The sequence below is a fragment of the Neltuma alba genome, unplaced genomic scaffold (assembly GCF_004799145.2).
Source record: "Neltuma alba isolate B1F8T4 unplaced genomic scaffold, ASM479914v2 tig00001104_pilon, whole genome shotgun sequence".
Taxonomy (NCBI): domain Eukaryota; kingdom Viridiplantae; phylum Streptophyta; class Magnoliopsida; order Fabales; family Fabaceae; genus Neltuma; species Neltuma alba.
Window position 1 is genome coordinate 13,081 of NW_021632330.1, and position 12,104 is coordinate 25,184.

At 34.3% G+C, this 12,104-nt stretch overlaps 1 protein-coding gene and 1 pseudogene across 4 annotated transcripts; both read left to right on the top strand.

The window, feature by feature from the left end:
• The first annotated feature begins 288 nt into the window (after window positions 1-288).
• On the top strand, window positions 289-5,252 carry LOC114750623 (pentatricopeptide repeat-containing protein At1g62930, chloroplastic-like). 4 transcript variants are annotated; one of them, XM_028939240.1, is made up of 2 exons: window positions 289-2,031; window positions 5,207-5,252. In XM_028939240.1, exon 1 carries the CDS (start codon window positions 358-360, stop codon window positions 2,026-2,028), a length of 1,671 nt encoding a protein of 556 aa, XP_028795073.1. In that variant the 5' UTR covers window positions 289-357; the 3' UTR covers window positions 2,029-2,031; window positions 5,207-5,252. The 4 variants fall into 4 exon arrangements, with proteins under 4 accessions (XP_028795073.1, XP_028795053.1, XP_028795058.1 ...); XM_028939220.1 differs by having other exon boundaries at window positions 3,996-5,236; XM_028939225.1 differs by having other exon boundaries at window positions 4,041-5,236.
• A 3,305-nt stretch (window positions 5,253-8,557) lies between these two features.
• Window positions 8,558-12,005, top strand: LOC114750649 (protein ABA DEFICIENT 4, chloroplastic-like; annotated as a pseudogene).
• The last annotated feature ends 99 nt before the right edge of the window (window positions 12,006-12,104 follow it).

Sequence of the window (12,104 nt, forward strand, 5' to 3'; positions counted from 1 at the left end):
CTTGTGTTTGTTCATATATTTTAAATTTTAAGTCTTGATTAAATATCAACCAAAACACACAAAAAAAAAAAAAAAAAGAGTGCCCGCTGAAATTTTGCAATTGACGAGTGATTAAATGCACTATCCTGGGCGAAATCCGAAAAACACCGTAAAATGGACTTATCTTGGGAGAAATTCCCAAGTATCATCTGATCCGATTATGAGGCGATTTTTCCCCAGTTTCTAGTTTCTTCCAGCACGTTTCGGCTGCACGCTCCATTCAGGCTTCGATTTGATTCATCGTTGTGCGTTTTCCATTCGATTAACTGAAGAAGCATTGAAGCATTGCAATACTCCTCTTTCAATCTGATCCCAAATATGCTTTCTTCAGCTGCTGCAAGGTACTCCTTCTCCTTCGCCAAATTTCCTCTCTTTGCTACCTGTACCTTCTTTCTCTCTTTCCCTTGTTCCCTTACTCTCAAATGTTATCTTCATTCCCACTCCCCAAACCCCAACAACATCCGCGACGCCGTTGATACAGTCACTCACTTCCTCCACATGCGGCCCCCTCCCTCTAGAAAATATATCAATAAGATTTTAGGGTCTATAGTGAAGATGAGACATTATCCCCTGGTTATCTCACTTCTTGCCCAAGCCGAGTTGAAGGGCTACGTGCCAGATTTATTTAACCTGAGCATCTTGATCAATTGCCACTGCCACGTCGGTCAGATGGATCTTGCTTTCTCTCTGTTGGGGAAAATTTTCAAGATGGGCTATCAACCAAACGCTGTAGTTTTGACTACACTAATAAAAGGACTCTGTTTAAATCGAGATGTTGGCAAAGCTCTAGATTTCTACGATGACATAATGGCAAAAGGATTGAAGTTAAATGAAGTTAGTTATGGAACATTAGCAAATGGGCTATGTAAAATGGGGAAAACGACATCTGCTCTTAAATTGCTTAAAGTAATGGGGAGGCACCTTGTTAAGCCCAATATAGTTATATACAGCACAATCATTGATGCGCTTTGTAAAGAAGGACTTGTTAATGATGCACACAATCTCTATTTTGAAATGATTGACCACGGGATATCTCCAAATGTTGTTACTTATAGTAGTCTAATCCATGGCTTCTGTCGCATGGATCAATGGCATCAAGCAAATCAATTACTCAATGAAATGATATCGAAAGACATACAACCAGATGTTTATACATTTAGCGTCCTAGTTGATGCATTTTGTAAAGATGGAAGGATTGTACAAGCTCAAGCTGTATTTGCTAGGATGGTGAAGAGTGATCAAAGACCTGATGTTGTTACATATAATGCGTTGATGGATGGACATTGTTTGACCAATAATATCATTGAGGCTAAGGAAGTTTTTAACAAGATGATTGAAAATGGTTTGGCACCTGACCTTTTTAGTTATAATATTTTGATCAATGCATGCTTTAAGATGAAAATGGTTGATGAAGCCATGGATTTGTTTAAGGAATTACGTCATAGAAATTTGGTTCCTGATGTTACAATGTATAATTGTGTTATTGATGGCTTGCTCAAATCACAAAGAATTTCAAGCGTACGAGATATTATTTACTGGATGCATGAGAGGGGTCTTCACCCTAACATAATCACTTATTGTATCTTGTTAGATACATTTTGCAAAATGGGGCATCTTGACAAGGCTGCTACATTATTTAGCCAACGTGTCAATCAAGGATTTCAACCTAATGTGAGGACCTACACAATACTTATTGATGGCTTGTGCAAAGGTGGTAGATTAAATGATGCGTGGAAGATTTTTCAATATCTTTTTGCCAAAGGTTATCAACTAGATGTGCATACCTATACTGCAATGGTTCATGGACTTTGCAAAGAGGGTTTTCTTGATGAAGCCGTGACCTTACTTGATAGAATGGAAGAGAACAATTGTCTCCCTGATTCCGTAGCTCTCAAGATTATTATCCACTACCTTCTTGAAAGAAATGAGAATGACAAGGCCGTTAAGGTTATCAATAGAATGATTGATAGAGGCGTGCTGAAGAAATAAAAGGTGAGATATACTGCCTCTGATTCATGTTCCCTGCATATTGATGTTTTACTAGCATGAGTGGTTAGCAAAAGCTTGTTTGTGAATTTGCACAGTTAATTGAGTGGTTTGGCAAGAATATCGTTTGATGTGTAATTGTCATTGTAGTGGATAGTTTTCACACGCATGTTCAGTATAAAACATTTTGAGGTTGATACCATTTTGGATTGTATCAGCCAAAATTGAACTTATTCTTTAGTGCTTATTTTTTATCTCTAGAAAGGCTGTTTAGTATTCGATGGTCAATTCCTAGGAAAGCTATCTAATGTTCTTGAATTTTGATCCTAGGTGTACATAGGCAGACATTTAGTTATGAATAAGGCTGAGATATTGAATATTGCAAGGTGAGCAGGTTTCCTGAGTTTAAGGTGAAAATTCCCTGCAATAAAAAAAAAAATTAAATAAAAAACGAGACAACAGATGACGTAGATGAGTTAAGGAAATGAAAAACAGGCACACTCAGTAGACTGATGTGGAATTTTAGATGATGTTGTGGTTGACTTTTTGTGAGGTTATGTTCTGTTAATATGTGGTCAAGTATTATATGTTTCTATTGGTGATGCACTTTCCTTTATATGGGAACAAGAGAATGTCCGGCTTGCAATACCCCTGGTGTTGCCATTTCCTTTCTATTTTCTTCCTAATTTTTTTTAAAAACAGAGAGAAAATTGCATATCTTTCTTTGAAGAAGCAAGATATGCTGTGAAAGTGTTATGAAAACTAAATGCCCAAATATTATTTTTTTGTGGGGAAAAGATGATAGATTTTAGTGTTTTGTTGATGAAGATCCTCCTCTTAGATTTATTCTTTATCAGGAATACCTTATCAATGATACTGGAAGTTAGAATTCTACAAGAGGATGAAACAGTAATTTTTAACCATTCTTGATCACTGCAGTTGATGGTTATGAAAGAAATATGAACATACATAGTCGGATACTTGGCAAACCTCGTTTTCTCTTAATTGACATCTCACTAAGGCTCAAGCACACAGTAATAGTGGTATAGACTCATGAAAATGTTTGTTTCTATGTTACTGGCGGTGTTTTGCCCCATCTTCTTTGGCCGTTTACAGTTGTAGTTTTTTTATTTACTAGGAGATTGATCAATATTAAGCTTCGGAATGTCTTGCAAAAAACTGATGGTGTTTTTTTTTTGGGATAAGATGCATTTTTTTGCCTTGGAAGTTTTCGATGAGGAGCTGTGAGTATTCGGAAATGTTACTTGGAGTAATGTCGCTCTATAAGTTTACAGAACGTATCAATGTCGTCCTATCCGCTAATAAAGTTAACTTTGACTGTTAGTTGGGTCAACTATGCTGAGATTGCTTTGACATATAGGATATAATGCCACATAATACTCCATCTGTCATGCTACGTCAGCATCATCACCTTCCTTTCACTCCTCCCCTGCACTTTCGAATCTGAACTGCTAGCCCCACCTCCTCCTTCTGAAACCTTCCCTTCTCTCCTTCACCAAACTTTTGAATCTCATACTTGATGCCTCTTTCTCCCTCCTCTGTCTCTCCTTGACCTTGCTCATGAAGCTCGACAAGTGCCAGGGATTTAATGCCTATTCTTACAGAGAAGTCGTTCTGCCTCTTCTCAGTGTCCATTGTGGATTCTAGTACCTGCCTCCTTTTCATATATAAAGTTTATTTAATTTGTATATTTCTGAAAAGCTGATGTAAAATTTGGATGATTTATGAAAAATATCCCATTTTGAGTAATGCTCAATATGCTTAATTGAATGACAACATCAACCACACATTTTGACCTCTGCCATTGTTTTTGCTTTGCACGAGGGAGGAAGAGAAAGAGATAATATATATAGAACAAAAACTTCTCAATATATACACATATATGGCAGTTTTTAAAAATTTTGGAGCTGCAAAATTTTCTTCTGCTTCAGCTTCTATGCATAACGTAGGTGGAACAACAAAACCTCACCCATTAAAAGCCCAACTTGATTCAGGAAGAAAGCAGATTCAGGAGCTGAAAGAAGAAATTATATGGTACAAAGGTAATTAGAGCCAACCGGAGTTTGAGGTGCTAAATTTGAAGGCTGAAATGTTTGATGCCCAGGGAAAGTATTCTGTGGAGAAAGAGCTTTTGAAGTCTGATGTATTAAATTTGTCAGAAGCAAGAACATGGCTGGAGACAAGTTGGTGATCACATTACTTTGGATTCACCAAGTTTTTGACATAGTCCTGGAAAGTGGGCAAGGTTGCAATGCATTTATGATAGCCGGAGAATTTTTGTGAACTCTTCTAAACCCTGATTTTACAGTCTTGGTGGCCGGTGAAGATTTCAAAAGCTAGGGAAAGTTCTGAATGGGATGATAAAAAATGGTTTGACGCCTGACCTTTTTAATTATAATCTTTTGATCAATGCATACCTTAAGATGAAAATGGTGAATGAAGCCATGAATCTTTTTAAGGAATTGCATTTTAGAAATTTGGTTCCCAATGTTGTAATTTGTTGCTGTATTATTGATGGCTTGCTCAAATTGCAAAGAATCTAATGCTATGAGATTTATGATAGGGGTTTTTACCTTAATATTATCACTTACAATACATTGTTAGATGCATTTTGTATAAGAGACATCTCGACAAGGCCATTACCTTATTATTTAAGCAAATTGTCAATCAAGGATTTCAACCTAACGTGAAGACCTACACTATACTTATTGATGGTTTATGCAAAAGTGGTAGATTAAATGATGTGTGAGAGATGTTTCAATGTCTTTTAGCAAAAGGTTATCAACTTAATGTACATACATATACTGCTATATTCATGGTTTCTGCAAAGAAGGCTTGCTTGATGACGCAAATCTCCTTGCTTGATAGAATGGAAAAGAATGGTTGTGTCCCTAGTTCTGTAACTTTCAGTGTGCTTCGTCAATCTCTTGTTCGAAAGAATGAGACATGCTAAGGCTTCTTCATAACATGAGATCTAGAGGGTTGTTCAAGACGTAAAACATGGTGAGAGACTAAAACTGTACCATATATTTGAAACATTCCTTGTTATTAGGAGTTTTAATCCTAAATTTTTATCTTTGTTGTACGTTGGCTGACATGTGGTTATAAGCATGCCTTAAGAGTTTGAAATTTCCAGTTGATCTGGTTTCTTGATTGAAAGTTGAGAATTTCTTGTAATAAAACGATGTGGTAGGGCTACGGATAATGCAAAGGAGGTAGAGAAATAAAATTTATACATGACATCAGCATAGGGTGGACTGATGAGAAATTTCAGTATTTGATTATTGTAGAGATTTTCTTCCAATTAATTCCAAATGCATATTGGTGCATGAAAATGTTCTGCATATATTAGCAGTTTTACTAGAGAAAATTTGTTAGCTGCTTAATTATTTTTCTTAGATTTCATACAGCATGGAACATTATTATTGTATCATTGATCAATCTCCACTTAAAGCAGAGAAAATTTCTAATTGATTTTCGTTTCACTCAAGAAAAACGAAAAATGCAGTTCTCCTGTTTCACTTTGGTTCATAATGCATAAATAATTAAATAGGATACTTGAATTTTCCCCTCTTAATTACCTAGTGAATAAATTTGCCTAACAATGAGAAATGTGGCCAAATATATGATCATGCTTCTTACGCACTGCTATGTTGTTGAGGGAAAATTGCCTGTAAAACTTGCCCTCTGTTGTCATATCAATGAAAACAATTGAATACATTACAAAGTAATTTGCAGAGTCCAAGTGTTTTGTTCTAGATGCAGAGTTAATTGAATGGTTTGTTTTCGTTTTAAATGTCAAATGTCAATTCACTTGAAGGCAATGTTTAAAAGTCGGACTAAACATTAAACCGAAAAAGAGAGTGGGTCACGGTTCAAACAGTCAGATTGATCAGGCTGTCTGGTTGGACATGATAATCCAATAAAAAATAATATTACACTCTTAATTTTTTGCATATGAGAGTTTTTTAAGAATGATGTGTTCCAATTAATTATTAGTAAATGCTACAATATTAATTATTAGATTGCTCATTCTTTTTCTTGCCTTTTCTTTTAAAAAGAAAGTTGTATTTTTTTGACATATTTATTATTTTTAAAAATATTTTAACTATTATTTTAATAGATCAATTCACATAATTTGAACAAAAAAGAATTAATAATTAAATGACTAATATTGTTATATTATATTTCTAAACCTATGGTAGGTAACACGCTTAGATATCCACGGTTGAGGAGTCTTATTTTTCAGTTGCCTCCATCTCACTTTTCTTCCCCAACCCCAACTTCATAATAATACCAGAGACTCCATTGAAGGAAAAAGTTTCGACTTTCTTCTCTATGGGAAACCTTCATTTTATTTTCTCCAACTCTCTTTCCTGGTATGTATTAGTGAGTCTGTTCCTTCACTTCGTCTTCGTTCTTCTCTTCTGTTCACTTTCTTCATGTTTCTTCTCTGCCGTCTTCCACATTTAGACTGTCTAGTTTTTCATTATCCGTTCTAGCTCCGAAAAGACGGTTCGAAACGATTCAATCCATTCTGACTCATTAAATAGTTTAACCTTGCAAAACAATCCATCTTCCTTGCTGGTCAGCAGTCGGATAGGTTTGACCATCTGGTCCGGTAAAGGAAAATTTTTATCAAAATAGGTAGTTTCAATATAATTAATTAAAGGAGGTATTTTAGAGAAAATTAATTAACTTATATTTTTTATATATAATTAACTTAACTAATTTTTATAATATCTGTTTTTTAGCTATCTAATTTTTTTAATATCTGCATATTAGTTATTCAATGAAAATAAAAAGTGAAAAACAAGAACAAAATCAATCAACTCTTAATTTTTATACCTTCTTTTATTTCAAAGCCAATAAAAATTAAAAAATAACAAAGTTTATTATTTACGCATTATATATTAAATTCAGAAAAACACCATTAGATAATAAATGATGATAAATATTATATATTATATTCTTTTTATATTTAATTAGATTCCATCTCTTATACCACTAATCTAGTATGGATAAGAAAAAAAGAAAATATTTACAACTAGTTATTTATATTGAGTTATTCAATATTATGTGTTTTACCTAAGTATGTCCAAAAGTATAGTAGAATTTTGAAACTTTTCATATTTGACCTTAATTTGAGCTGAATATTAATTCAAATCCTTTGTAGAAGTATAAGATCATGTTAAGTGCCCAAGAGTTTTAACAACTTCTCAAAATAACCCTTTGAAGGGTGTAGATAAAATTCACTTAATTGGAGATAAGCGATAGGTATGTGGACAAGCGAAACAGTCAAAAAGGTAAACATATTTTTGAAAATGTATCATAAATATTTATTAAATTTTATAAAAGTATTATGTGAAGATCCAATAGATAAGATCTTACAACTGAGGCAAGGAAAGTGCTCCAAGAGAACTTAATTTATTCAAAAAGCAAAAGAATGTTTTGTTTGAAGAGGATTCAAAAGGCTGATGATATTAATTTTTTTTTTTAAAGCTCATATATTTATTCGTAGCATTAACTAATTTTCTTACACCAAAAATTTTTAAAAGAGACACTGTCGGGCACTAAATGTAGATACCTCTTCCAGTAGAAATTTGAACATTGATTCGTCACATTGTGAGAAACTAATCCCTTCCACTAGATCCAATCCCGAGTTGGTTGAAGGAGACTAATTTATTTTTGTTGTCTCTTCGTTTTAGATTTGGTTGTGCGCCTTTTTTTTCCTCTGTAGATATTCCTTTATGATGATACTGTGATTGTACTATTAGTTTGTGGTTAATGATATTTCCGTTTCCTTGATGGCAAAAAAATAGACAAGATCTTATACGGAGTATAAATTACTCAATATTGTTATTGTTATCAATTTTTGTGCCATCTATTATTGTTATCAATTACTCAATTATATATGCTGGTAAAAAAAAAAACTCAATTATGTATTTTTAAACCTTGTTTACTCAATTATATTTTCGCAAAGGAAAAATTACTCAATATCATTAGGCTAAAATACACTTTTAGTCCTTTAATTTTACATAAAGTTTCGTTTTGGTTTTTTAATTTTAAAAAGTAAAATTTTAGTCCTCTAACCATAGAATCGGTAATAAAAAATAATGATATTGAACTCTTGAATGCTGATAAAATATTATTAAATACTATAATATTAAGTTTAATTTTTAAAACAACCATAATTATTACAAAAAATTATCATTTAAGATTAATAATTTTAAAATTAAAAAACTAAAAATATTTTTTTTTAAAATTAAAATATCAAACTAAAATTTTATCTAAAATTAAATGAATAAATATATACTTATTGATGCTGTTATCCATCATGGAATGATTTGCCTTTATTATGGGAAAGAAAACATGTGACTATGTGAAAGCACAGGGAAAAGAAGTCAAGCCTTTTAGTAGAACCGGGGCAACCAATAGAAAGAAGGTTCAAAATCCAAAAAGCAGAAAGAGACAAAAGATAGTGCAGGCATGATGAGATGAACGTTGCCTGCTTTTCTGGTACCTGTCTTCCATTTCCATATGCTTCATCGCTTCCACTTAGTGCGCTCTCTCTCTCAATCACTCTCTTTCTTCCTCCTGCTTCTTCGCTTCCTTCGGTGGAATTTCTTGCGTCACTGCTTGCTTGCTTTCTCGGCGGTGCATTATTCTATTTATGAAGCGGTCATTCTTATTCAATCTTTCGTTGCGTCCATCATGGCCTTGTCCTCTTGCCTTTCCCATTCTCCGCTATTCACATTCGAGGTACGGTTTCTGTGCTATCCATTGCTCGATTTGTTCTTTTCGCTTCTAATTTCTTCTGCAGCTGTATGAATTTCTAGCGAACTTGAGTTCTTTTTTTCTTTGCTTTCGGGGCTTTCGTTTCGTTTTTTTTTTTTTGGCCTTTTTCCTTGAATCTTCGAACTTCTGCACTCGTTTTATGATTGGAATTGGCTGTCTGGTGGAGATTTGTATCCGTGACATATTTGTGCAAATTTTTCTTTCAAATTTGGTGGATCTGAGGTTGGTGTTTTGGCATTCTATGGATCTATATTAGGTGCAACATGACTGTATAGAAATTTCAAAAGGAGTTCTCCGTCTGTGTCTTCTTGCCTCTAAGTTCATGCTGTACTGGAAGTAATTTTTGTTATCGAGTTCCTACTACATAAATAGTTCAGTGTGTGGCTGCTTGCTGCGAAGCTTTACAGCTGAGCTGAGGTTGCAACTATCGGCCTAGTCAGAGAACACTGGCCTATTGAACCGAAATGAGCTTTTATTTAAAATATTATCTGAACAAGTTTTCATTTTTACTGGGAAAAACCAAGATTTCTTGTAATGGAAGGTAGCCGTCAATCTTGTACATCGTTCATTATTGTGTATAAACAACATAATGAATATTTCGGGACTCAAGAATGTTGTTTATAGTTAAGGTTCTGCTACTTATTAATTCATCACTTGTGGCAGACTATAAAGCCTTGCAGTGGGAGGGGGCAAACGTTTCCTTTTCTTACAAGAAGCAATGATGCTGGGCTTTCTAAAGCAGGAATTGTGAGAAATAGGCGTAACTTAAGCAGAGACTGGAGTTTCATTGGAGGATCAAGATTAATTGTTAAACCAAAAGTAGCGAGAACTCTTTACTCAAAAAGCAGTGGAACATATGCTTCATGTAATTCCTTTTTATACTATTCATGCTACTTTGTTTTTGTTTTTCCTTTTGATTCCAAGAATCATGCATCTTGTGCTTTTCTAAAGTTCAAGGGCTTTACCCAAGTTTGTAATAATTTGGTTTTGCACACATATTCCATTATTGTATGTATGCTTTGAATAATAGAAGTTCCAGGTTCTGTTTTAAGTTTCCTTTTATTTTCTTTGCTGAAAGTTTTTCTTTACTCGTAAGCAGTAAATTTAGCCCATGAGTTTTGCCCGTGGATTCCCATAAATATAATTTCATTTATTGCAAGCTGTCATATCATTAACTGGTTACCAACAAAACAAAAATGAATGGCAAATAATGTTAGGAATAATACAGGATGGTCTTGAAAAATCCATATAATTTGATGTTAATCTCATAAATTATGACATTTAACTATAAAAAAGATAACCAACAACTCATTTGGTACATGCTCAAAAGTTCATAAAATTAGCTGATGCTTGTTACAGATACTTACGTATCATTCCATCTTTTGTGAACTCTTAAAGGATTATCATGTGTTTTTTATTGACACTTTCCCATTATGTGCTTGATATATGCATGTGAGGAGTTCAGTTAACGCATGATGTTCGACATTATTACCGTTTTGAATGGTTGTTGCTTTGACCTACTCTGCTTTCTTCTTTCAAGTTTGAGAGGCCAACTATCCTCGTTGTCCCTTCTGTTACATGTCTTTGTGTCTAGAAATTTTATGTAGGTGCTGATCTTTGCTATCTTCACTGTTGTTCCGAATTCTTGCCCTTCTGTTACGCCAGTTTGATTTAACTGCGACCCAAAAGATCCATTTAAATTCAACCTTAAAAGCCTTGATAGCTTTAAAACATGATTCACATGTTTTAACTTGCTGGTGAATTTGTCTGTGGTTGTTAAGCATATGATATGCATAACTTCCTACTGTTCTGGCTGCTGAGCTTATGAAAATCATCACGTGGCACTTGGATTTAGTTAGCATTGTAACTTTTAGTCAAAACGCTCTTGTTTTTGGGTCCCTAGATTGGCCCTCAATTATCGATTTGGTCCATGTGGTTGTTTATTACCATTATGCCCCTATAGTTTCATAACTATTCATAAGTAGTTTTTATAGTTTAAAAACAGTGTAGGGAAAATGAAAACATTCTGCTTTGGGGAACAAGATGTTCTAGTTTAGAACTTCTATGTGATTATGAAACTAATACTGTTTGCTACATGGTCATTCTCCCTACACTGTTGTCAAACCATGACGACTGCTTTTGTATGGTTATTAAACTATAGACATGTGATTGATAATGATCAATCTATAAGGACCAAATTGATAACTGAGAAAAAATCTAGGGAGCAAAACTTCCTTTTCCCCTATGAATTATTTCATTATACCAAACTGATGTTGTAATTTATTAGCAGAAGCAAAGCACTGTTTTAATTTTCTTAGTCTCTATGGTCATTTCTTTAATTCGTTTTTGTGTAGACTTGAGATGATCACGTTAGTTCTCTGTTTTCATTCTTCTACGTCTATGTTGCAGGGTTATCGGGCTCTCAACTAGCTAGCAGTGTTTTTACAGTCGGAACGGTAGCAGTACTTCCGTTTTACACACTTATGGTTCTTGCTCCAAAAGCTGAGTTAGTATGTTTCTAACTGCAGGAAAATTCCTTAACACTTTGTCTTCTATTATTTGGTCCATGGAAAATCATTTTACAAGCATAGATAATTGATAACGTTTCTGTTGCACTGTGAACAATATGGATGCTTTAGTCTCCTATATGCTTTCGAACTTTCTCTCCATGTAAATTTTTGGTTTGGTAAAATTTAATATTCTTCTTCTATCTGATTCCATGTCATATGGGGGTTGGGTTCTATGGTTAAATTATCTGATGCACTCTCCAAAATGCAAATGCAAAATGCAGACTAAAAGGTCGATGGAGAGCAGCATGCCATACATGTGCTCGGGGTTTTGTATGCCTATCTGCTATGCCTTTCCTGGACCCCCGAGACCGTTCGGCTGATATTTGCAAGCAAATACTTACTACCGGAGGTGTGTGTTGATTCATAAATTAAAATTTTCACTTTCCAAAACAGTTATATCCAACCGTGTGCTTCTCTTTCTTCTCCTTCTTCGGTGTACTTGATGCAGCTGACTAGTATAGGAAAGATGTTCACCAGTGAGATGACCTTAGCCTCTGCCTGGATTCACTTGCTTGCTGTAGATCTTTTTGCTGCAAGGTTCACTTTTCTTTTCCTACTCCTTGCTTTAGAGATTTGGATCCTCTTAGTTTGGTTAAAATTTGATGGTTAACATTTTAAAAGAGATTGACAAAATGTGTAAGATGCACTCACTGGCAGAGTTCATTTCAATGAATTCCACAATGAGTCCCA

What these genes read in the sequence shown, in the direction of transcription:
- LOC114750623 (XM_028939240.1), top strand. Translation starts at nt 358, where the DNA reads ATGCTTTCTTCAGCTGCTGCAAGGTACTCCTTCTCCTTCGCCAAATTT.